A 27,045-nucleotide genomic window follows, 5' to 3' on the forward strand; every position below is an offset into this window, starting at 1 on the left:
ACATCTTCACGACGATGTTTTAGTTCTATTGTGAGCAAACGCGGCACCCATCTTGTGCTCAGCTTTCTTATGTTCAAATCTTCAGTTAATATGCGATGTACCGTACTTTTTAAAATGCCTACTATGTCTGCAAGCTTGCACACTTTCAGTCGACAATCATACAGTACCGCTTTATGGATTTTCTACAACATTTCTGGAGTTGTCATCTCATTTGGTCGACCACAGTGATGCTGGTGTTGGCAGATCGTACGGCCTCGTTTAAACTCTGCTACCCAATATTTTACTGTTGGTAAGGAACAGTCTCACCCAGAGTAGAATCTAGTTCAGCTTTCAAACTAAAACTGCGTTTAAATAGAAGGTAAACTTCAATTTGTAAAATGCTATTCTCAAACTTTCTTACGAAGAAAGCTACGAATGTGTATTAATTCTACTTTTTGTGATATTTTTCCCAAGATTATCACATCAACAGCGAATTTATTATAAATATATAAAGTGATAATGGCTTTCTCCATTTAGACTAATCAAAATCAAACTTGAATTTAGACAAGACCTTTCTACACTTATGATGGTGTTTTAATTATATTAAAAGTTATTCAGGCATGTGGAAATGTTGATCCTAGAGGGATCAACTTGAAATGTAAGGGCAGTAGAATAACATCAAACTAGTTACCTACTTTTATAGCTTTACATTTTGTAGTGATTTAATTTTGATTATCGTAGAATTATCAAATGATTCAGTTTATTTTCAACGTCCAAAAAGACTCTGATTTGGTATAAAATTTTGTTTATTTCTTACAATTTAAATATGAGATATTCTAATAAAATCATAACCCAGTTCTTCAATTATAGACTGACAAAACTAGCAAATAAATATATAATATAAAATAGAACTTACAACATTTTCCGGCGATTTGATGTCTTTGCTGGATTCGACAAAACGTGTAACCAAAGGTTTGAAGATATGAGATATAATGGTGCCCTCGATTCCTTTGATTCCACCGCCTCCAAGGCCTGTGCCAAAGTTCCTACCATAACCACCTTGCGATACTGTGTCCTGTGACTTGCTAGAGTCCCTCTTCTGGTCTATTGAAATTTGCAAAATTTTCTCAAAAAAACCCAGTGGTTTTCTTGATACAATGACATTACGTTGCACCGAAATATGATTGTGTAAGAAATTATGTAAAAATATTATATTATAGTTACTTATAGTATTTTTTGTAAATAGTTTTTGATAAAGACAATTATTATAAGGTCTTTCTTGCAGAGTGTATGTACTGAATGATATGGTTAATTTTTAGGTTGAAATATATACCACAATACTTTTGCTTGCAAACAAAATTACGTATACGCTCTAAGTAGTAATTTGGTTCACAATTTCTGAATCTGTTTACTACTATAGAAGCCCTAGCTTCAGAGAGTTCTAAGTACGAGAATGGAAGGTAAATCCTAAACCGAAACACCCGACTAGCTTTAATGGTGCCTGCAGTGTGGGGATAACTGTGTAATTGGGGGGGAGGGGGGGTGTGATAACGAGCTTACGCTCTTCCTCTACTCTAGATTGAAAGCTGTAAGAAACTTATATACTCAGAAAAGTGAAAAAAGTTTTGTTATTGCCAGCATGCTGGAATCAGAGGAGTCCTAGAAGAACACTTATGTTGCGATAAGGGCTATAATAGAGACTAAAGAGATATAAAGAGATAGAAGAAACTAGATAATAATGAAATAGAGCCTTTTCAGCCTTCCGAGAGCGGATACCATTGCAAGGTATGAGAGCTCTGGGAGGATTTTTGTCGATAAGAGTCAGACAGTAGCCGACAATAAGCGGCTATCAGGTGGCCATGAAGATTTCCACTCTCACAGAAAAAATAACTTCTGGAGATTATAATGTTCGGGAAAGAATCGCCTTGGTGGCTGATTCTATAGACTTGCACTTCTCTAAAAGAAGGAGTAACGTCTACCTGTCCAGTAGATTTTTCAGATACTACTCGAAGTAGGAATACTTCACGTATGGACGAATCTGGGTCTGGTAGAGGATTAGAAGCTGTTGTGGAGTGTACAGATTTTTGGTCCCAAAGAGGGTTTGTGAAACTGCAGTATTGTATGACATAGTAAAAAAGTGGTATCGTGTATTGGTAGACTGTCGTATACATACGAAGTCTACCACATGACAAAGTCGTGTTAACAATGAGTACCACAAATGTTAATGGATTCATGTAAACAGCAGACATTTTCAATCGTCTTTTAACGCAGTATAGACAAAAAAAGTTTCTTCTCACAAGATTAATCCATGAACGAGTCATGGTTCTACCAATGTATTGTAAAAGGTCCGCCATGGCAACAACAGGGATAGCTCAGGGCGCTCAGGCAGGTAACGGGAACTACCGTAGTATTCAAGTTTGGTTTGGCACTCAGCGATTACTAGCTGTTTGCAAAACTAATGACGGTTTTATATAGGTACGTTCGTTGAGTTCTGACACACGATTTTATTTACAAAAGACAGTATCACTGTACTGATGGTCACAATAAACATGTTCTCTTCATTATTTACAGCTATTTCTTATATAAACTTCATCGCGGGGTACCTAACATCAATGTCGTTATATTTTAGTGCTACTCTAGAATCTCATTCCTGTCTTACTGAGCCATTATTACCCAACACTTCTTTTGAAACATTGGTACATACATCAGAGATTAATTCAAATTCTGATAATATGAAAATAACTTAACGAAATAAGCCTGAAATGCCAATTCAATAAATGTCAATAATGATATCAAATTATTCTTATCATACAAATGCATATACGTGAACATATCAGTAGCAAAATATGGTTTGGTCTGTTTAGTTTCCTGCATAAATTTTGTTAATTCGTGTATAAATATGACGATTGTTGACGGTGCAAAACGTTTTAGTCATTCCTTATCAAGATTTTTCTAAAATTTTCTCTACTTTTTTCTACTCTAATATGACGAAGTCTCAGAAAGTGAAACAGCAAGAACTTAAGACCAGTTTTTATTAGGGAGCACAGCATAGCAAAGTAAAGAACAATACATTTAAGATGTAGCTCACATTAAAAGGCTGAAATTATTTTTTCGAAATTTTCAATACTAGCAACATTCAAATGAATAAAAAAACTAAAAATCAGCAGCTACCTGGAAAGTTAGATAAGTTTCTTGATAATTTAAGATACATGTTTATAATACTTTTATTGCTGGAGTTGATTTGTTTGTTTGTGAATATGAGTTTTGATTAATCTAGTAGTAACTGGTAACCAAGAAGGTAATTTGAAGATCAAGAATCAAGTCTAAGTTTCACATTGCAGTTGGATGCTCTAAAAGTTTAATTGTTTGGTCGGGAGTACTTGAATTACAATCTCCATGTCCTATTTCACGCACTCATTGTAGAAGTTTATGTAAAGGCGCCTTCTTTTCTACAAATACGTTATTTTCTAGGAAGAAATCTTCTTTTTTATAGAATTCTTTTTTTTAACATTTTTGTGTCTCCAGTGGTGACTCATGATAAAAATTTTTGTCATCTTGATCGATTACTGGAATATTTGCTACGCAAAAAAATATGAAGCAATAGTTTACGTCTTCACCGAGGTCTTTACTATCTTCAAGGAAACTTCACAGTGTTTCAATTTTTAAAAATGACATGAACAACAGATTCTATTAACTTAACCATATTGAGAGTATGCTTCGAGTCTCACTTGGAGTTGCATCTTATTCAGTCAAAAAGTTTATAAATCCAAAAAATATGCCCCGATTATCGGAAATATCTCCTACTATTTATTAAGTTAAAAATAACTTCCATGTTGCCTAAAATCCTGCACACACCCTATTACAGTATATTGTTATTCAGTTGAAGTCGTCCTAGAGAACTAAAAGCTGGACTGAATGCAGTGAATTTCTACAGTTAGTCACACCATTAATTCGTGGAGAGAGTACGCAGAGCATATTCGTGTTTCTCAGATGAATAATAATACTGGAATGGCGTGAATGGGAAGATTGCTGGATTATCAAACTGGTCAATTGTACTGAGTTGTTAATCAAGGTATCATAAGGCCACTACGAAGTACTTCTTTTTGGATAAGTAGTAAAAGACGTTTTTGCTTTTTATATTCCACTGCCATGTGAAACTCCCTCTTTAGTTTGATTATATCAAGAGTTTTAACGAGAAATAATGATGAAGAAGTGTAGTTGATGTGAACGTACACATCGATATTTTGATTTCTAAGTCGCCAATAATTTCCGAGCAATAATATTTAGTTTAGCCGAGATTTAGAATGTGAACTACATTTAAAATAATACAAGAAATTCGTTTTAAGAAGCAATATTATTTTTATTATACCACTAAATTAAAATATATTTAATTAAATTTCGATATGTTTGAGCAGAAATTTCTCAAGTGGAATTTTATAATCAAGCACGTAAATAAAATAGTTGATTATTTTATTTAGAATTATGTAATTGCTTGATCTTGTCAAAAGTCCAAATTATGAGTATAAATGAGCTTCAGTCATTTAGAGATAATACATAACATAAATTTGACTATACAGGATGATTCCGCAGAGTAAGGCCCATTTCGCACCAAGTCAGGTCTAGTCCATTCGCGTCCAGTCAAGTCGGACGGTTTTGAATTGGAAATATTAACTTAGCACGTCTCGTCAAGTCCCGCTTAGTATGAAACCAGATTTACACATTCTCTTTGTTTTAATAGTAATAATAAGTTGATATTTCCAATTCAAAAGCGTCCTAATTGACTGGACGCGAATGGACTAGACTTGGTGCGAAATAGGTCTAAGTACTATTTATTATCAATACACACACCTTCTATATCTGTACATTTTTAAAAGCTCCTTAATGACTTGATATAAACAGAATATATCTTAATGATATTAGATAAAATTAGAAATATGCTGCTAGTAATAGCCATCTTCTAATATTTCTATCTAATGAATCTTAAGAATTTGTTTCATTGCTTGGAGGAACTTGAAACTATGGAGGGTAGAAAGAAGGAAAGTCGAAAAAGCTGTTTACAATAATTGACATATCAAAAACCTTTCAGAATGACCAAAAGTGTGAAAGTTTGTCCAGGTCGTAAATTAGATTTGTTACTTTCTTTCAAATAAATATAGTTTTAAAAAACTAGAAAACACGCTTTTGAAGCACATCAAGCTATAAAGTTGAAAATTATTTTTAAAATAAGCTTAAAATAACAATGAAAACAACGTCGATGTACGAAAAATTTATTGTTTTTCATTCATTATTGTTTTAAGCTTATTTTAAAAATTATTTTTAACTTTTTCTTAATTGATACAACCCTCGTATAATGGCTTCACAGCTTATGTACCTACATCTCGTCGAAACTTATATCGTAACGGTGTAGTTAGTAAGGTTGTCGAAGTGCTCCAACACGGAGATCGGAGGTTCGAATCCTCTATCTAATTAATTTTTTATGGAATGAGCCACTTTCTCTTAGTCCAAAAAAATAAACCCATATACGGGTGAGGCTAAAATAAGCATGATAATTAACCCGGATGCTAATGTGTTCTCCTTCTCTCTACTCTCCATAATTTAAACTTAACCATCATCATCAAAGTATTTCACAATAAAATAAATCTACTACTTTAGAAGTAATTCTTTCTTTCCTGATTTAGAGATTTAGAGAGTCCATATAAGTTATATTTTTCTACATATGTACTCATCGAAATCCAATTTTTAATATATTTTAGTTTAATATGGATAAGAAAACACTTTTCCTTACTCAGAGGCGACAAAAGTGAACTAGGATCTATGCAGAAACCAACATAGGAATGAAATAGATCCATAACGTCAGTTATTGGTTGGTATTTGACGTAATCTTTTAAGAAGCCCTTGAATTGCTTCGGACTAGCTCTATTGAGTTTCACAAGAATATTTTGTGATTGAGTTCTGAGAAACTCAGCGGCAGGTCCTCTTTGACCGTCAGCGCAGCCTTGAGGACAACCGAGATGTTTTAAAACTCTAAAAAATTACATTGGATGAATGTATTCAGTTGTTTAAGTTGAATAAAATTTTTACCTCACTATAGTGTTCATAATAAGTCTGTGTGAGGAAATAGGTTTACTTTTTTCGGGATCACCAACACCGAGTGATCCATGAGTGGAACTTTGCGGTATTTTTCCTGTTCTTCTGTTTGGACTAGCATTTTCATGCTGATTAATAGTACTACTAACGGCTTCTTCTTTCAGACATTGTTTCAAAACACCCATGTCCATTAAAAGTTCGATAATATTCAGAATCACTTCTAAAACTCTTAATGTACAAGAAGCACTGTCTCTAAGTGAGCTTCTATGCGCTGCCTGGAGATATACAAATATTTATATTCATGATACATTTAAATGTAATTAGATTTACCTGCAGAACTACTTGCAAATCGATATCACCATCCTTTGTTATATAACAAGCAGCACCTGGTGCTTCAGGAATGTCTTCACTTGCGTAAGTAATATTGGAATCGGTTTGAGAACGAGTTAAGCTGGGTTTTCTTTCTTGCCAGTTTCCTAATTTACTACCTGATAAACTTGCTACATCAAGCTGACTATCCATTGACCCCTTGAGAAAACAGACAGAAGAAGTTATAAAATACTGTCTTGTTGAATGCAATGATTGCAATGAAGCAATAGCAGTTAGCTATTTATTTTTTTCGTAATTAAGTTCGCTTTAATAGCAACCAAAACAAAAATATGAAAATCTTATTTTTTTATTTCAGTACAATGTAAAGAGAAAAACTTCAATTTACATGTTAACCACTTTTATTTACAAAGAACAATTAAGATAAACCTCCAAATACAGAAACACAAAGGAGCTTTAAAAATGAAATTTGTTTGCGTTTCTTCTTGTTGTTAACATACCTCAAAGTTCATGAGATCGTTATTCTTCTGAATATGCTCCCTATTTATCTTTAAGCTCATCTGAGTGAGTCTGTAGCATACGTACTTTAAGGGCATTCTGCAATTATCAGTTTGAAATTATTAAGTTATTAGAAATGAGTTTATTAAAATTCGCAGTTTTTTCATTTCCAAGAAAGCCATGGATCATTGCTTTGAGGCTTAGCTACACTTACTTATCGTGGATATACAGTAGCTCTGCGAATTCTTCACTGGTCACTATTTTCTTTATTTGTGGACTGATTGAAATGCCAGATTCAACTTGAGCTTTTCATAAAATACCACTTAAGTAATAAAAAGATTTGGATTCTTAACGAAGAGTCTTTTAAGTAATCAAATGATTTGGATTCTTGATGAAGCGTCTTTACAAATTGCTTCAAAAGCTCTAATTTTATATGCAACGGAGACATCAAATAGCTCATTCTAGACATTATCTTTCTTAACTGAAACTCAATCCGTTTAGGCCCTGAGTGCTGCTTGTAGAGAAGCGAATGTAGTATGGATATTTAGTGTATCCCATTCGAAAACCTATTATCTTTATATCCCCTATCATTGAATAGGTATACATCTTCAAGCTTCAAAGTTTGAAGCATCAATGTAATTTATTTCAATTGTAAAGACCGCTTTCCATCTCTCAAACTGTAGTTGGAAATACGTCACTCAGAACCCAAAGCATTCCGATTGACATCAATGAAAAAAGTCCGTCCTCCTTTGTAAGAAACGATGCTTCCTAATAATATCTCTGCTGTATCAAGGTATTAAACTTTTCTGAATTAATAAGATGTGGATCAACAAATAATGATACTGGAGTAGTTGTTAATCGTAGACCTGACTTTTTGACGCTTGTGTCGATTAACTATACAAAAGTAACATTCATTGTTGTGATCAGTGTGCTTCTTACCTGATAATGTGTTTTTGCTGTTACTACAGAATTTAGAGAATCTAGAGACTTTGGATAAGCATATTATATCTTAACATCGAATGGGAATATCAGTATAATCTTCAAATGCTAGGCATAGTTTTATATTTGATAACAAATTGTATTACAAAATTTTGACACTTTTTGCATATTGGTAACTCGCGCTAACTACCAAGGCTACCTACTGCTTCCTGTTCCAAATTGCTAACCTCTCCCTAATCCCATCTCTTGCATGTTAAAACTGCTGTTCCTTTAACTCACGTATTCCCAAACCGAGTTTCGTAGAATATTCATCAAACTTCTGCCAAAATTATAAGATTATTCTAAAAGGTGTGTGAAGAAATGGGAAGTCATTATGAATCATTTTTTTTGGAAGGTAAAGTTCTGGGTAACATGAACTTCATGACGAACGAAAGGCATTCGCAATGAGGCAAATTAAGTCAGAGGTTCCTAATATTGTAGTGTTTTGAATGATAAACAATGGCTCATAAAAATAGCTTATCATGCCGCATTTTTTGGAAAAGTCAATGAATTCTATATAATTTTGTACGGAAAATCATCAACTATATTTATAACAAGAGATACATTAACAGTTAAATTAGCTTTCAAAAGAAAATTCAATTTTTGGATTGACTATGTGGAAAAGGACAAGTCAACCAGCGGTGCTGATCAATCTGAAGCACTAACTGATCTTCACAGTTCATCCATATTTGTACCTATATCTCTAAATTCGTTTTTGGTTCGTCACAACATAACAGGTTTTCATACTAAGTTTTTATAAAATAGTAATTTGTAATTATTTGATATGTGGTTCTATAAAATAAAAGATATTTAGTTTAGTTTGTAGTGTAGGACTCCCTGTTCCATGTCATAATCTTATTTTTCTTTGTAAAATGTACTAAAGCAAAATTATTTGCTAGAATGGAGCCTATGGTTAGTTCTAGACAATCAAAAAATATTTAATGAAAAACCCCTCCAAAAAAAAAAAGAATTTTCTGGCGTGTTGGTTACATAAACAATTCGTACTTACTTGCCTTCGTAAAAAGTCGGGAGATGGTGTCGGCGTGTGCTCAGTAACTGTGATGATAGGATTTGCCATTGGTTGGTTTTGGATATATTTCCCACCTCTTTTTACCTCCCAGTTCGATTCATCGATAAACCTGTGAGAATAAATGATTAAAACAAGGTAGAAAACAAAAAGAATGCTGTATCAAGCATATAACATGTAGCTACAAAGAAGGAAAGCTATGGTAACTATATTAGCCAATTTTTGAAAAAATAATACTATGAGCAACTATGTAAATACACACATGAAAATATATATAGCCTAAAATATTTTAACAATGATTCAATTCTGGAGGGATACATTCAGAGCTCATAGTTTTCGATGTGCGTATTTTTGGTTAATTGTCTAATATAATTTCTGAATCTCTTATACTTACCCTCCTGGTTGATTCAGTTCATCTAAAATACAGCTAAGACAGAGAGAATAATAAGAACATTCAGAGAAAACAAAACATACTAATAAACGAAAAAGTAATAGAAAATCCCTAATAATATTATCTAAAGTGAAAAATAATATTTGATTTTAAAACTTAATGTTTCTATAGCTATTATAAAATTTATGGGTTCATGCAGTATTATATTTTCATATCTTTAATAGATATATATTAAACATGAGTAGGTGACAAACTAAAATGAGAGTATAGTACGCAGTATAGTACCACAAATTCACAAAAAAATATAAATAAATCAATACATATAAAAAACAATGAAAATATGGTGCTGGTTCAACAATTTTTGTTATTATTCTTTAATAAAAGGTAGATTGAGGAATCAGGATCAAAGTGATCTTTCCCAAGAGCTCCCCTAGCAAGTAGTAATTGTGAGTATTGGAAGAGTATTGACAGATAAGATTTATGTTTTTATAAACAAATTTTTCAAGTTTAAATGGATTAATAAGATTTCTTCTATTGATGATTCTCGAAAGCTTAACACTTTAACTGTATCACTGCTCTCTGAGACCGGACAGTAAATTTGGCTCTTCGAAATTGGCATCCCTGATGGTTCGTCCGCTTTCTTCCGCTCAGTAGCTGTCCAGTAGTTTCCCGCCAATTGTTATTTGTAACCTTCAGTTGGCTGTGAGCCTTCCTGCCGAGCATATCATATTTTATTATTTGTGGTATTGAGTGTATCAGCTCTCTTACATGGTGCCGAAGTATGGAATTTAAAAAATATCTACCATTAATCGCTTAGAGGCTTCTGAAATGTGGATATATAGACCCATGCTCAAGATACCGTGGACAGCTATGTAAACAAACGATGCAGTCTTTAACAGAGCAAATGCGAATGGTGAGTTGTAGCCGGTTTAATATCTTCCAATTGATTATGATGGGTAAAGTTGAAGGTCGTAGAAGAATTGGAAGGAAACTAGCCTCTTGGTTGAAAAATATTAGAGAATTGACTGGGATAAGAGAAGCTGGACAGTTATTTAGACTAGCTCAAGATAGAGAGAGTTTTGCCGTGCTGATCGCCAACGTTAAGGGGTCTTGATACAGCACGCTAAGAAGAAGTTATTGAGTGTGTTGATACCCTTGGAGATCTATCACTAACGTGCGAGTATGTGGGTGCTATGAAAAAAAATTAAAAGGGAATACCTCCTCAATTCTTACCATCTCTAAACAGAAAAGTGAGGTCAACCCTATATGGATTTGCAGGCTTTACAACTTTGCTTTCTATTGTTCTAAAAAGAATAATTCGGTGATATTGGTGTCATCAATGAACCACAGTATTGAAACAGAAGACAGAAGAAACAAACCTACAACGTGACATCAGGGTTTCCATACAAGCATATGTTGTGAACGAAGATCCTCAAAATCCAGATGGCTGCATCCCAAGGGATTAGCTAGAAAAAAGGAAAACCTGCTCCAAGTGTACAGTATCAAAGGAATGGAAGACAAATTATGAATACATAAAATGTGACCAGCCAATATGCCTGGAATGCAGCAGGAAAGTGTGCACTTTTTGTACTACAAAGATTTTAGTTTTGGACTAAAAAAATATTTGTTCTCTTGATACCAATGTGCAATCACATTTGTCTGTTACTTATTCTGTAATAAAAATTGTTTTGGAAAAAATAAAATAAACAAGTTATTTACAAAAATATAAGATTTGTTTTCTATTCCTATGTATGCAAATGATTTACAAAACTATACAAAGACATCAAATTTAAGCACTGTAGTTCCAAATTGCAGATAATAAATGCATATATTAAATCAGGGCAAATAAATCTTGGTATTGAAGTAAAAATTTTACCTAAGTAATGAAAAATACTGCTGGTCTCAGAGACCGGATGATCTGTTAGTGATTGGAAATTCATAATACGTTTAAAGTGTTAAAGTCATTCTTGAACTTATTTTTAGCTTATGTTACTGAGAAACCATAACCTCAAAATTCAAAACACACGATGTTTTACTGTTTCACAAAAGCTTAATATTTTATAGCAAATAGTTTTTGATGATTTTTATGCATTTATTCATTTATTTAGTTATTTTCTTATTTAATGACACCAACCCACAGCTGAATAGTGGATTAAGGCATAAGAAAAACAGTATACAATAAATTATACTAATTTAAATTGTCTTCCTATTCCTCTTTCCACTCGATTCCTACGCTATACCAGTTACAAAAATGATTTAATTTACTCCCTAAGATCAAAACCATATTTACCTGTTAATTAATTAGTTAAATTAATTAAAAAGTTTTATCAACACATACAGAGTGCATAAGATATTTGTAAGTCAGAATTCGTTTTCAATATTCTACATTGAGCAGCGCAACTACTGCTTTGTATCAGGCTCAGCTATTGCGTGTTTCTACGAATTCGGACTGTAGAATTATTTTATCATGTCGTACCTACATTTAACTCACCTTAAACTAGGCATACTTTTTCCTTTAACCAGATTACTGGGTGGCTCAAACATTTTAGATAATGAGGACTGCGGCCTAGTCAGATGTTCGTCACCTGTATCTAAACTCCTATGATAATCTTGCTGTTAACACAAATAATATTTTTAATCAAATGTCACAAATAAAATACAAAAAATTACCGTAAATATTATTAAACGATTACATTTCTCAAGCATCGTTGTATAATACGTAATTCAACTAAACTATAAGAGAAATTCTAAAATATGCAAAGCTATTGTCAAGGGGGACAGTAGGTTTATTTTGAATAAAATTTCTTTAACCCGCTAGCGAGGGTGGAAGCTGATGGATTGGCAAACAAAAGCTATAGAAACATCTACTATTGATTGTCTATAAAACAGCCCCAAAATTTTGAAATAATGAAGAAAAGAATAATATTTGCCAGTTTTTTTCAAATATAAGGGAGTTTAAAAGCAATCCCTATTACTTTTTAGAGAATAATGTATAACTTTTGTCGATTTTGCAAACAAAACAATTGATACATAAAATACGAAGTATATCCACAATGTATGTTCCGTTTTTATTTCTATTAGCGACAGCGCTACGATGGAAGTTCTAAGCAATTTGTTGATTCGTGTAAGTATCGTGAAATCAGGTATTTGATCCGTTTTCTATATGGAGGAAAGAAAGTTGAAATGAAGTTTAATGTAGGACGTATTGTTCCTATGGAATCAATCATTAAATCATGGAATCCTTACATAAAAACTAGAATTTCAAAAACTTTGGTAGTGCCCTTCGGTTTTTGACCCGCTACAATAGAGAAGGTGGTGATTTTATTTTCCGGATAATCACGGGGGATGAAACTTGGGTATATTATGACACCTCAAAAACTAAACAGTAATCAATAAAATGGAGGCACATTTCGACTAGAACGATAGTTAAGCCTAACCAATTGTGACACTTCAAAAACTTATCTTTGCCGTTTTTTAGTGATTCATATCTTTATAGGTAACAAAATAACCTACAGAACTAGAGGTTATCAATTACGTTTTTTTAAGTATTTACATTGCAAAATGAAATAAATTGCTAAATTTAGGTTTTTCGTTTTTTTGTAATAAAAAATTATTTACAATAGTTTCAATTAAAGCTTGCAGGTACTGAGACTGAGGTACTCCCGATTTTATTGTATGGTAATTTGTGTAGGTATCTTCAACTTTAATATGAATGTAGCGGTCGGTGATAAAATATTTTACATAGAGGTAGTCTTTCTAGTAATTTTGACGTTATTCGGAGTAGGCTATAGGAAGATATGAACTAGCTTCTATTGCGAGGTTTTTCAATCATAATAACAGCACCACTGCTTTTCTTGGTAGCTTCTGTAGTAGTTTCCCTGTTATTAGATCATACCCAGGAGCTTTCTTGGGATTTACAAATTTTTTTTGTTGACAGATATCGAATATAAAAAAGTATAAATGAATTTCTCCGTCTTTGTTTAGTAAATAAGTATTAAGTAAATATCAAGTCGTTTGTGCGCCTTCCACTTCTAGAGCCACATTTTGAGTCCTCTAAAGAGTCTTTCTCTATTATTGTTATACCTACCTCGGTAGTTTCTACAATTGTTTTTGTTTGCCAGACTAGGTAGTGTAATTTCTATTTTTTCATGCTTTATTATCCCGTTTAATATGTCTATTACTTAATTTATTTTCTACTCATCCATAATTTCTAGTGCTTTTCCTACGTTTAATGTTTTAATTGCTTCTACTACTTTTTCTTTCCCCTTATCTTCTCGTAAATTTCATTATTGCTTACTTTTGTCTTATTTGTAAGCTCCTCCAAATATTCCCTCAATATCTCTATCACTTTATCTTCCTCCGTGATTATATTTCCTTATATTTCCTTCCTTTATATTCATCATTTTATATTTTTAGAATAATTTTAGACGTTTCCTATAGTTTTTTGTGTCGATTTAACCATGTTTTTACTGTTTTCTTTTACTTTAATTGAGACTTCTTTTCCTGATGCTTTATATTTTGTATTATCTTTCTTTATCGTATTTAAGTATTTCATTCATTTTTCTCTTTAGTCTTTTTTTAACTTTCTTATCTCATCCGTCCACCACTCTGTCCTCTTTATGTTTTGATTGGGTATTTTTGATACTTCACATGTCTCTTTCCCGCTTCAAGGATAATATTTTTATATCTCTTCCATTATTCTATTCTTCTACTTTCAAATCAGTTCAGTAGTTAGCAGTGCGTAATAAGAGAATCGCATCTATTTATTTGACTAAGCTACTACACTAAACTACTCCACTAATTTTTACTATCCGCCCGCACTAAATTACTCGCTGCTCTACTAAGTTACTAGCCGTGTCAGAACCTGGTTGAAGACGAGGCTGGTCGTTTTTCAGAATTATTAATGTGTAATTTAGATCGCTTATTAAGCATAAGATTTCAAATGCACAAATTCGTGAAATGCATACGATAAGTGTCAACATTTACTAATCTATTGAGAATGAAACGGAAATGTGAAATAAACCAAGTACTATAAGAAGAGAAAGACGAAGAAAAGAATAGTCGAAAGATACATACTAGTACATTTAACATTCTTCTTGAACCCACCGAACGTTTTGCTAGAGGTTTTTGCTCGTCGTGTCCAATTTTTTCCAAGGCTTTGTCCGATTTAGATAACAGTTTGGTTTCAACAAAAGTCTTTAAATCGGCTATTTTTTTACGTTTTTTGCCAATTTTTTCGCTAGCTGTTCTTTTGTGTAGAGACTCTTCGGATTTTGTTTGACTTATAAAAGGTGATTCTAAAATATCAATATAATTTCTGAAATTTTACTTGATGAGAATCAAATTGTTACCTGATAAAAGAGAGACGTCTTTAATTTCTGGTACTTCTATGAAATCCTTATTATCATTTCCATTTTTTTTCGATTCATTACTTGAATAAAGAGACACTTCTATTTTAGGTATGGGTAAAGAATTGCTCCTTTTTCTAGGTTGTTGTTGTCCAACTGATTCATCGTTGATATCCCGTAATCTATAAAGATTTATTAGAGAAAAACTCATAACTTTGCTTTAGATACACACCTATTATATATGTAATGTAGAGCCCAATAAATTCCTTCCTCTTGCCACAGAGTTATGAAAAGACACCTGAGCACTGCTACATCTAAAAAACTAGCAGCAGAGCTGTCATGGATATGTGGAGATATTTTTCCACCTTCGTCTCTTGGCTGACCTTCCGTTGAAGGAATTTTACTACTATCTAGTGAATCTTTATCAGTAGATGATCTACAAATGTATTAATTTATTTTTCCTTCGCCTATAGGTCTATAATTTTTCAATCTTAACCTTACTTTTAAAGCTTATATCAATTAAAACAGTAAGTTATAGGACCAAATACAACACAGGAGGGAGAAAAGAAGGCAAAGAAAAACGATGAAACGAGGAAAGAGCTGGAGAAGGAAAATATAGTGAGATAAATATAAGCATAAAGACTCAACTGGGTTGAGCATTTAATGAGGAGAAAACCAACTAAAATGATCAAAAGAATAAAGCAATGGACCACATTGTGGCCAAGGAGAAGAGGCAGGCCGAGAAAGACTTGAAGAAACGAAATAGAGGACATAAGAGCACAAGGTCTGGAGAGCACTGGAAGGAAAATAACAACAAAAGCAGCCAAGACAGACGATAAACTATAAAGAAAACCAAAATAGATAACGAGGAGTTATTAACCTCAAAAAAAGATTTCAAAGTGCTATAAGCTATTGATATAATTCAAAGGATTGACAGGCTTGACAATGATGATGATGAATGGTTATTTTTTTAGTATTTCATTTTTTTGTGTTATAAGATTATGTTTTTAAAATTCCTAAAAAACTATTTATCACGTGCCACAGTAATAAACAACAAAAATTTAGTTATAACTTGCTGATCCAGGGACCTTATTTTTATAAATTTATGATAAATATTATTAAAAGACAGTAGAGCGTCGATTATCCAAACGTCAATTATACGAACTTTTAATTATCGAAAGCGGTTTTTATTATTTTGATTAAAATTAAACAAAAATAAAATTAATTTACTCAGAACGTCTACAACGTAAGCCATCATTAATAATTTCTCAGGAACAAGTTGACAAGTGTGGCTGTTCAATGAAATAAGACGTTGAATACGCATTGGTTTACTTAGAACTGTATACCTAATTTGTTCATTGCATTTGATTATTTGAAACCCTGTCCGTTCATTTGACTGATTGTGGATAGCTTACTTTCAGTTTCAATACGTTCCTTGTGAGGTGTATTTGAGTTTAAATTTGTTTAAACACAAAAATTGTGTTTAAACATGTGATCAAAAAGATAAAATGGAAATTATCAGGCGGGCGAAAAAAGGGGAATCGGATCAGACATTATCTATCTACTTCGGGGTTGGTAAATTAACGATAACAGGAATAAAAACTAATTCTGATTCAATTATCATGTACGTGAGGCGGAACCGTAAAAAAAGCGAAAAGTGAATTGGTGGAAGGTGATGACTACACTTGGTTTTTGCAAAAACGGTCTTCTAGGCAGCTGCAGAACCGATTTCGTGTGAAAAAGCATTGGAATTAAACGTGAAACTTAGTGGTGACCCAATTTTTATCACAAGTTCTGGTTGGTCAAAAAAATTTTAATTTACGACATGGAAAACGGCAAATTGGAATTTACAGTGAAAAATTAAGTCCTGAAGCTCCAGCAGCAGTTTCTTTTCTGACAATTTGAAGAGATATCTTGAAGTTAAAGAATATGTTTTGAAAATCGATTACAATGCAGATGAAACGGGCCTTTATTGGAAAGCTTTGTCATCTAAGTCATTGGTGTCAAGAAGCATAGGCAGTTCAATTTACTGAAAAGAAAAGTGGTAAAATAATGCCAATATTGTAGAGCTGACATTCACAAGATACAATTCGAAACATCGGCTCAAAACGGAGCCATAAATATACATCATAAGTTTAGCGTATTATTATATAATAATAAAAGTCAAAACTGAAAGTTGGGACCCTTAATATCACTAAAGCATTAGTGACATTTCCTCATCAGGAAAATAAAACAGTGGACTAATTCACAACACAACAGCCGAACAATTGTCTTAGTGCAGTTTGTGAAGTTGGAGTACATACCCAACTTTTTGCATTGGTGGTTTCGTGCTAGACTTGGTTTCTACAGAGGAAATATGTTCACTTTTCCCTTGATTGTTTCGTGTGCTACCGTTTCTTCTCATTGCTAATTGAATTATACTAGTTTCGGCCTAAAAATATATTGATTCAAATAATACTTATAGTATCAATCTCATCATCAATTGAAAATCAAAATTTTTTTGCTTACTGTATAAATAGACGGATCCCTTGTGAATCCATCTGATTCATTTAAAGATGGTAGTCTAAATATTACTACGTGTTCTTCTTCTGTGCTCGAGCTCTCTTCTGGGATGGTTTCGGGGAAAACGGTGTCTTTTGGTGAAGATACCCAAGAACCCTAATAAGGAAATATATATACACACTTTTGCTGAATAATCGTCTTCATATTAGGTCTCTTTTAATTCTAAATGGTTATTTTTTAGATAACCTTAACCATTCAATCTCAGATCGATCTTTATTGAAAGCTCGAAGATATTTAATAATAAACCTATTTATAATTAATAGAGAACTACAATCCAGACGATTTTTCAGGAAAAGTGTGTGTAGAAGAGGTCTAAATATTTGAAATTTTAGATCTCTTTTGATTTCAAATTGAAAACAGATATAAATTGACGTTTCGACCTATTTTCTTTTAAACCAATTTTAGTTATTTCTATTTCTTTCATCGTAGCATATTTAGTAGTAAACTCTAATTATTTTTCAGCTTTGTAAATATCGGGGTAACAGGGTGAACATTTTTTTAAAACATCGTGTGTACTTTAACGGTAAGTATTAGTTACCTCATCATCAACTTTAGTAGTTATAGTGGCGGTGATGGTAACTGGCGTAGCGGTTCCTGCAATTGGAAAATGCTGTTGTTCTGAACTAGAAGCACTAACACCATGACTTATAGTTGGACTATCTCGTGTGAGAATTTCTTCATGTGATTGTTTTCCTAGAAACACAATATTATACTTACCATCGATAATCATTTACCGTGATTTTAGTTACATCGATGATGAACTTGATAAAGAACCTTACTTAGGTAGCCTTGTATTTTGAAAATATATAACCTTATAATTCTTAATTTGATATGAGTACCGTGCGTATTTATGAAATATTGATTGTTCCTCGCATAACTGTCTTCTGCAATTGATATTGGAAGAACTATATTAAGATGTGCATTGCTGGACTATAACCTCGCTTCTACGTGGTGAAGCTTTTCATGTTTTAGTATGGCAGGCAATGCACTCGTTTATGCAATTAAGTCTTTGACACAAATCTATTAGTTTTATCAATAAAAACTTTTATACTTACTACCCACAAATACATCCCCAAATTGTTGTTTGATTTTCAAATTTTTTCCATTAAGAAACTTAGGCTTAGGTTTACAGTGAGAAACAAAACAAGGGGCTTCAGGGTGTCTGAATTCCCACATAGCTTGCCAAATTTTTAAACCATTTTCTAGTCGAAAATTTTGAAAATCCGATTCTTTCAAATTATGACATATTGGAGCAAAGAGATAAACAAATAACTAAAAAATCATTATTAAATTCTTCACGTTCACTTTATATTTCATTTATTTACTATTTACCGTAATAGTTGGGATAGAAAATAGGTAATAAAAATGAGAATAGTGCAAAATGCCTTTCTCAAAATCTTCGTCCGCACATTCGTCAACTGCGTCAAGTATTATCCAATGTAAAGTGTACAACAATTTTGTTTCTACAGCTCCCAAATTTTGTATATTTGCATCTTTCATTCTAGAAAAGATAACAAGATATTCATTAACGAAAATTACTCCACACAACATGCAATCTAATTTCTATTTCAATGTAAGTGTTGTTGAGGCAAAGGCGGATCCAGGGGGAGGTCATGGGGGTCATGACCCCTGAGCTGGTTCCTGGACTTAGGTGGACCACTAATTAAACATAATGATTTTATTTATATATTTCGTGACCATAGAGATTTTACGTAACAACATACCTTCAATATTTAATTAATTTAATATAATATAATAACTTTGTATGATGGCAAACGTTTGGGAATGAACGCATCAGAAATTTGAATTTTACCGCGCCACACCTGCGCGCGCTTGTTGACTACGTAACGTCTAGCTAGACCTAACCTCAATCGGAATGGGAACGACTAGAATTCAACATATCATAACATAGTTCTAAGTTAAAAAACTAAAATTTCTTTCTACCTATAATGTGTTTATAAGTGTACTTTTATAAGTATTCTTAAAAATTGTTGCTACAAATTCATTAATTACAAGAAATGGTAAGTAATCAGTTTCTCATTATTCAAGTGCGTGTGTTTTAACTTAAATGTTATTGTTGTTAATGCTCACTGGCATTTCTCCACGTTCATAAAAACGTACCCATTGACGTAAATGACGCAATAACGCGTGTCGGGAGAAGACGTAAAAGAAAAATTGATTTTGTTATTTAAATATAAGTATTTTGTTTGTTGGAAACTCTTGTTGTACCACTTCACTTTTGTGGAGTTTTGCGTCATACCCCTCAACATACCTCTAGATGTTATGACAAATCATTCACCATGGTTTTGGAATATAAATATTAAATAGGCTGCCTTATTTCGTGCGTGGAAGTGCTTCTCTGTATGTCTTCAAGGCATAAAAGCTGGATTCGCCCTTGTGTTGAGAGGACAATGGATAAAAACGGAGAAGAAGTAACAATGAAAAAAATGAGGCACCTGATAGACAAACGTATGAGAAAGTAAAAGTATGAATAGGAAACTGAGGAACATGTAAATTTAAAGTATGTGGTATAAACCTACACTGAATTATTTTGTTTAGTAAATCTGCTAAATCTATATTATTTCGCGGTAAAACTTCCAACACAATTTTATTTATAGATTTACAGCATTAAGCGAAGAAGTTTTTAACAGTGTATATTAAAAATATAGAGGTATTGATTACTGTAATCATATAACTTTGTGGAGATTTGTTGTTATTTTCAATATATTGAAAACAGAGCATTGGAGTAAATAGAGCCGAATAGAAGTTCTATTCTTACTTCAAGGAGTAAAAAAATGAGTGAAATTCCTAAATGACAAACGATTCTACTTATTGGAAATCTGTCGATCTGTTAATTCTGAAGCTGCCTCTGCATCTTTTCCTGAGAGGTGGATTGTCAACTATCTTTCCACCTTTTAGGTGGTCTCTTCTTGTTTTCCTCACTATTGTTCTCAGTGTTTTTATCTCGGCCACCCTCAGCATTTGTTTCGTCTTGTGGGTGCCCTCTCAGACTTCCGTGCCGTACGTCATAATGGGTCTGATACAAGTCTTGTAGATTCTAATTTTGCTATCTTTGCGCATGTACGGGTTGGATCAGACTATATCTCGTAGGCATCCTGATAGTGCGGATGCTTTGTTAATCATTAATCATTAAAATAATTAAAATGAAACAGAGGCTCATGCACCGTCTTGTTATAGTATGCCAGAATTATGGGCTTAAGGTTAAAACAAAGACTAAATATATAGTCATAATCAAACAACAAATTGTTTTGCAGCCAAAATCTTAACCTTGATCTTCGTATGAAGATGGTACGATGTTAAGTATGTCGTACTGGCATGGTCGTTCACAGAAAATCTCAAACGTTTGGAAGCGTTTGAGGTGTTACACACAGATGCTCATAGGCGTATGAACAACACTATAAAAAGATATAAATTGGAATACTTTGGTTATGTGATGCGCAGCCCTGTAAAATACGATCTTCTTCACTTGGTAAAATATACCGACATAAGTCGGCGTAGAACATCGTGGGTATCCGCGCAGCAGTAAATAAAGCAATAATAGTCAATATGATAGCCAATATAGGAGCCAATGATTTATAACGGTAACGGCACACGAAGAAAATTATAAGAGACAATAATGTTATAATAAAATTTTTATAATGGAGTTCTATAAAAATAGATTATCAATGATTATTTTACTAATAATAAAAATTGGTCATAAAGAGATTAAATGATGTCTTTCTGGTAATCAGCAAAATATTGCGGAACACATTCAGTGGATAAACCCAATTCACTTAGTACAACCTTCTTTTCTGTTAACATGAAGAATAATTACTCATTTTCTCCTTGTGCAAGGAGTATTTAAGATACAATTTTTGAGAATCATTAACGCAGCATCAAAATATTTTGCATTAAGTCAGATTTAGTCCACTAAGTTGTAATTTTTTGAATCGTTGGGTATATTCAGACTGAAAGACTCGAGAATTCGAGAGGATTCCATAATAATCATTGTGTAAGTTTTTTAAGTTTAAAACCATACTATTTTACACCAAAATCATCAGAAAAATCAAAATACGTGGAAGAAATTATATCATTGAATAAAATGTGGAATCAGACAAAAAAATAAGCTCAATAACACCAAAAGAAGAATGATTTATACCAAAATAAGCACCAGGATATGACAAAATTACTTGTAAAATTATAAAGCATTTGCCTCGCAAAGCAATTGTTGTTTACACAACTCTTCGATGCAGTAATTAGGCTAAAATACTCCCTGCTCCCAACATCTTATCGACCCATCAGTCTTTTACATGTAATTATCAAAGATAATAGCAAAACTATTATCTAAGAAATTATTATAAATCATAAATAAGAATATCCTCATTTGCGATAACGAATTTAGTTTTAGGGCTCATCATTCCACCATCTAACAAGTCAAAGAGTCATCAATACCATTAATAAACCCTTTGAAGAAAGAAGTTACTGTAATGAAGTTTTTCTTGATGTTAAGCTCAAATACGCTTATGCTTAGCAGAACCCTTGTTGTTTGAGCATAAGTATATAAGTCTCTCTTATTCCACAACAAATCCGATCGAATGAGAAATAAGTATGAAAAAAGTGTTGAATAAAAAAAAATCAGTTTACGTTGTAGCATACGCAGATGGAATGGAAATAATAGGTAGAGATGAAAAAAATCCAATGAAAGATTCAATGCATCAAAAGCAATATAAATAAAAAACACCTCACGTTTCTTTTTTGAGAACGTTACCTGTTGTAGAGAATGGACGCAACCGCATGCATGACGTGGGGGAGAGAAGCTTGTATTAAACGCCATCTTGGTATAGCTTTAATAGCTTCAGTTAAGTCGGGTTTGAGTCCAGATTTTATGTTTTGAACAAGAACCTTTTCAAAAGATTTACATGCCTCTTTCAATTCCTAAAATTTATTTTATTTTGATTGCTTCGAAACAATGATCAAAACAATTTTCAACTTACATGATGTCCGGTACTTGCATGTTGACAAAACTGAAAACGACCCAATTTAAATAAAAAATTAACATGAAGAGTGTCCCGGGACTAAGGGAAGCATATAGTATGAGCCAAAATTATGTTACTACTCCATAAAAACGTTTCCAATACAGACCTTTGTTTTTGAATTACAATTTAGATTTGGCTTCTAAAGTGTCTCACAAACAGAACAATGTACGATGACATATGACACAAGGCTTCCTAATAGATTGATTAGTCGGTCTTTTTTAGTGGCCACCGCAATTAGGAAACGTCAATCTATAGATTTTTCTCCAAATAAAGTGTAACACTTGTACGAACGAGGCGATATTTGATAGAAAGAATTATGTTACAATGTAATTTTCATGGACTAGGTCATAATATTATAAACAAGCTGAAAATCTTATTAAGATCAAATGATCATTAGAGGGAGGGAAATAAAGAAATTAAATTAAAATTTAAACTTCGAATGCCTATATTGGAGAGCGAGGGCCTATATTTGAATAATTTATTTGGAGTACTACTAACATTATTTTGGTTCATACTATACACTCTCGGCTTTTTCTAATTAGTTGCGAAACATTCTGTATAATCGAAGTTTTTTAGTTTCAAGAGTACAAAATATACGTATTTAATTGAAGTAACATACTACATTGGAGGTTTTTTCAATTAACTCACCATACATGAGGCTTCATGTAGTTTTCCAAGCTTCGGACGAACAAATGGACTAAAATATAATCGGTATTGTTCCCTATTCAATATTCCTAGAGGATACAAGTAATTGAAATTACTTACCTAACTTGTTTCCATAAAAATATTTGTATAGGTATTGGTAGAGCGTTATCTGCTAAATAAATCTCGGCAGAACATTTCCTATCTGATTCAGCCATTCTCATCTTTGATTTGTTATTAAATATTTTTTGTTCTAGAATAATAAACACAAATGGATTAACTCTGTAATTAACTGAATTTAGACGTAGTTATTAATAAAAATGGGAATGAAAATCTCAACCGCTGTTACTTTTTGACTAAATACTTCAAAAGGAGAATTGATTGCAAAACGTATTTTGTATACATTCTATCCCACGAAACGTTTGAATAACTTAATAAAAATTAATTTTTGCTGCAACAATCACTTACGCTGCAACCCTTCCAACTAGTGAGTCTCGTACCTTCATTTATTGAGACTAACACTAATACTTTTGAACTCCTTCCGGATCTTCAGTCTTCTACCATAACCGCTTTAGTGAAAAAGATACCGAAAAAACTTGTGAAAACTGAATGTGAATATTTACAAGTGGTATGAGAGATTTAAAATCGGAATTGAATCAGATAAGGACGAGGAATGGTAGTGACGTCTTTCTTTGACACAGCAGTGAGGAAGTAGAAAAACCGTTTTGTTTTAAACAGGCAATTGAATATTCGAGAGCTTAAAATGTCGTACTGATCCATGTTAAGCGTTTTAATAGAAGATTTACAAATGAGATGAGTGATCGCTGAATCCTTTCATTGATGAACAAAAAAAATCATCTTTTAATTTACCGGAGTTTTTGTTTATGCACTCACACAAGAGGTGTTTAGTGATTTCCTTTGGTTCCTTGCGAAGCAACAAGAGCTGACGGGGGTTTACCCGATGCTTTTTAGATTGTGGTTCACAGGACAGTGTTCAGTGAGCATATCATACTCTCTGCATATTGCAATTAAAGTTCGTTTTGAAAGAGAACAACTGTAAACTCTGAATTTTACAAAGAGGTGCTGAAACAATTAGAAATGGCGAGCTAAGAAGGAGGTATGAAAATTGATTCAACGATTTTTTTCTTCATTATAAGAACGTACCGTGCCACAAGTTTTTTTAGCTAGTTTGCGGCTGCTAAAAGTCACATCCGAGTCTTCTTGAAAAAGAAAATGTGTTGAAAGATGTTTTGATACCATTCTTGGCATTGAAGTCATGACAAAGCAGATCAAGGTATTTTATGAGGAATCCATTCCAAAATGCTTCAAATGGTAGAATACGTGTATTGTTAGTCAAGAGCAGTACTATCATTGTCATTCATTTAATTTTTTATTATCTTTTCACTTTGATTCAAAGTTCACCGTACCTTTTTTATCGTACCTCGAACTTAAATGAGTTATTTTCATGTTTTTCAATTCTTTTTATTCTTGATACATTATGTTATGTTAATTTCAGGTCGCCAGATTATTACGAATGATTACTTTATCCCTATGGTTAATAGCAGCTTATAGTCCAAAATTACAAAACTAAAGTGGTCAAAATATAAGTGAAAAACATTGTTAGTTTTGCAAGATGATCGCCAGGAGCTCTAATCTCTTGATCAAATCGATACTTCTCCTTTTTTGAGTGTCAATTAAAATCAAAATATAATAATTTTATAATTTCAAAGTAATAAAACTAGATATTCTTATATCAAAAAATGAGGAAAAAACTTCATTATAACAGTTTAATATTTAAAATTATTCGAATATTAACTTTTACGTCTCTGGATAATCATCTTAGAAATTTGAAAATCTTTTTTTTTGCTACTCTTATCTGCCACTAGGTACATTGTGTAAGATATTACTGTCTATATAAGGACTTATAGTTCAAATAATCAATTCTAGGTTTTAAAATAAATTGCTCCAAATCAATGTATTGTTCACAGATGGAATAAGGTATCGGAAATTGTTTTAGTTTTTCAGCCACCTATACCTAGAAGATGTTTTGTGCTAAACTCTGATTCTCTTTGTTCTGCTTGTTTATAGATACTAATAACATCGAGTTATAGTTTCTTCTTTTTATAATAATAACATTCAATGACTGACCTAGTTTTTCATGTATCAATGATGTTTATGAATCTTCTACCAATTATAACAATAAAATCTGAACATACCTTTTAATAGTAGATGTTCATTTAAGAATATAATTTATTAACATAAAATCCATCACAATCTTCATATAAATATCACAATTAAGATAACATTTTCAAGGTGCCGGGAACTAGCAGGTTTTCATGTTTCCCGTGCGATTTTCTCAATCTCGGATTCTGTGCGGGGGATGAAACAGTCTCAAATATTGATTGCAAATATCTGCGCGTAGTAGATGATTTCAACAAAGGTTAAAAAAAAGCTCATGTTTATTTATAGGTGATACTTATAAAATAAAATCTTGAGGTTTAGGAAATAATTATTTTATTTATATTATTTATCGGCTTTATAGGTTATGTTTTTTTACTTATTAAGGACCAATTGTAAACGCTAATATGCTTGTCATGCAATAACTCTATACATCATAAGAAATACTTTGTTAGCACCAATTATTTTATAATTATAATTCTTCTATCCCCTTTCAATATTTTTTCTTTTATTTCAGTTGTTTTCAAATGTAATTTCTAATATAGTGAAAAAATATTGATACATAATTTACTGTAATAAATACTGCTATAGAGATAATTTCTGAATTGATAGAAGTAGAATAGTGGTGCATATTATGCTCATTCATTGTTAGCATTTTTATTGCAAAAATTACATGCCATATCTATTCACCTTCCCCTCCTATCTTTAATCGCGATAGATGATAAAATATTTTAAGAATAATTTATTTCAATGAATTTACAATAAGTTCTGAACACAACAAAATAGTTTTTTGAAATTTTTATTTTAATATAACTTGAGTATAGCTTCAAAATTAGGACATTCCTAAGTAGAATTAAACCCTCAAGTATAAGCGGTTTTCAATAATTTATCTTGGAATTATGAATAGAACTTTTTTTTTGTAAAATGATAGCTCCTTATTAATTTTTTTTTTTTCAAAATATTGTTAGAGTTTTAGTAGACAGAAACTTTATTGTTTAACTGTGTAAAAACATTACAGCTTCTTTAAAGTCTTTTATTATTAAATACTGTCAAAAAAAGAATTATAGTTTGGCAAGTCCCTCAAATGTTTGCAGTTCTTCTTTCAAATCAGTCAATGTCCCGAATTGCTTTATCCTAATAGGTAGACATCCAGTTCTACGCTAGCGATACAACGTAGTTCGAAAGAACTTCTCTGACCCTAGCAGAACTATGCTAAAAATCATTAAGTGTAATTTATGAAAAAATTCCGCGTGATCTACTCGTTACGAATCCTTCGTCAAAAAATACCGCGTCCTTTTGTTGCTGAAATATTGTTAAAAAAATTGTGCTGGGTGAGAATTGATTAATTTTTTTCTCAGAAATGGTATATTATTTTTTCAATTAGAAGCCATCAAATGATTGCGCCTATTCAAATTATACAGGAAATAATTTTATTTTATGAGGAAATTCCACGGATTACCAAAAAAATGAAAATAACAGTTCATTGATATCAGCACAGCTGATACGGGTTGCTCAGCGCACTGCTTTTGGCTTCACTCGCTCGCCACAGCTCATTCTTTGGACTCGATTGCCAACAAGTGAACTTTTTTTTATTAATATCGTTAAGAAGAATAATTAGTTTTATTGGTAATTATCTAGATTATGTACTGTTTTGCGTTTAAAGAATCAAATAATTGTAATGATTTTTCAGTGATTGTAATATTTAAATTAATCGTTGAAACATAACCTAACCTACATACTTCTTCACAAAATGAAATCCAATCACATGCAGGGGTTGCTGTTATCGAAAATTCTTCTATGATTTTTTTTATGAGGTGGTCGACAATAAATAAAATAAGCGTGCAGGGGTGACGGAAGTTTCAAAAGATACGTGTTCTAAGGATGTAGTGATATGGAGAAGATCAAGGACACTTCCACAAACATAGAGGACTTTTCGGAAACCTGATCATGATCTGAATGTTCAGAATCTAACCCATATCACGCTCACTGGTG

The 27,045-nt window shown here is 32.4% G+C and overlaps 1 protein-coding gene across 2 annotated transcripts in view; it reads right to left on the reverse strand.

The window, feature by feature from the left end:
• Positions 1-25,233, reverse strand: part of LOC130442371 (protein unc-80 homolog) — a 63,029-nt gene extending 37,796 nt beyond the window's left edge. The window contains exons 1-20 of one of the 2 annotated variants that reach the window (XM_056776427.1): positions 25,092-25,233; positions 22,999-23,128; positions 22,882-22,930; positions 22,192-22,221; positions 21,966-22,132; positions 18,530-18,698; positions 18,253-18,469; positions 17,736-17,890; positions 17,144-17,293; positions 16,939-17,066; positions 14,868-15,071; positions 14,639-14,817; positions 14,364-14,584; positions 11,779-11,900; positions 9,291-9,323; positions 8,879-9,008; positions 6,397-6,594; positions 6,061-6,341; positions 5,765-6,003; positions 896-1,083 (exon numbers count right to left, since the gene is read on the reverse strand). In XM_056776427.1, the coding sequence (XP_056632405.1) occupies positions 896-1,083; positions 5,765-6,003; positions 6,061-6,341; positions 6,397-6,594; positions 8,879-9,008; positions 9,291-9,323; positions 11,779-11,900; positions 14,364-14,584; positions 14,639-14,817; positions 14,868-15,071; positions 16,939-17,066; positions 17,144-17,293; positions 17,736-17,890; positions 18,253-18,469; positions 18,530-18,698; positions 21,966-22,132; positions 22,192-22,221; positions 22,882-22,930; positions 22,999-23,099 (2,961 nt within the window). In that variant the 5' untranslated portion in view covers positions 23,100-23,128; positions 25,092-25,233. Of the gene's footprint in view, positions 1-895; positions 1,084-5,764; positions 6,004-6,060; positions 6,342-6,396; positions 6,595-8,878; positions 9,009-9,290; positions 9,324-11,778; positions 11,901-14,363; positions 14,585-14,638; positions 14,818-14,867; positions 15,072-16,938; positions 17,067-17,143; positions 17,294-17,735; positions 17,891-18,252; positions 18,470-18,529; positions 18,699-21,965; positions 22,133-22,191; positions 22,222-22,881; positions 22,955-22,998; positions 23,129-25,091 lie in introns of both variants that reach the window. The other variant, XM_056776426.1, reaches the window with a different exon arrangement.
• Between the last annotated feature and the right edge of the window lie 1,812 nt (positions 25,234-27,045).

This window comes from Diorhabda sublineata, chromosome 4, assembly GCF_026230105.1.
Source record: "Diorhabda sublineata isolate icDioSubl1.1 chromosome 4, icDioSubl1.1, whole genome shotgun sequence".
Classification (NCBI taxonomy): domain Eukaryota; kingdom Metazoa; phylum Arthropoda; class Insecta; order Coleoptera; family Chrysomelidae; genus Diorhabda; species Diorhabda sublineata.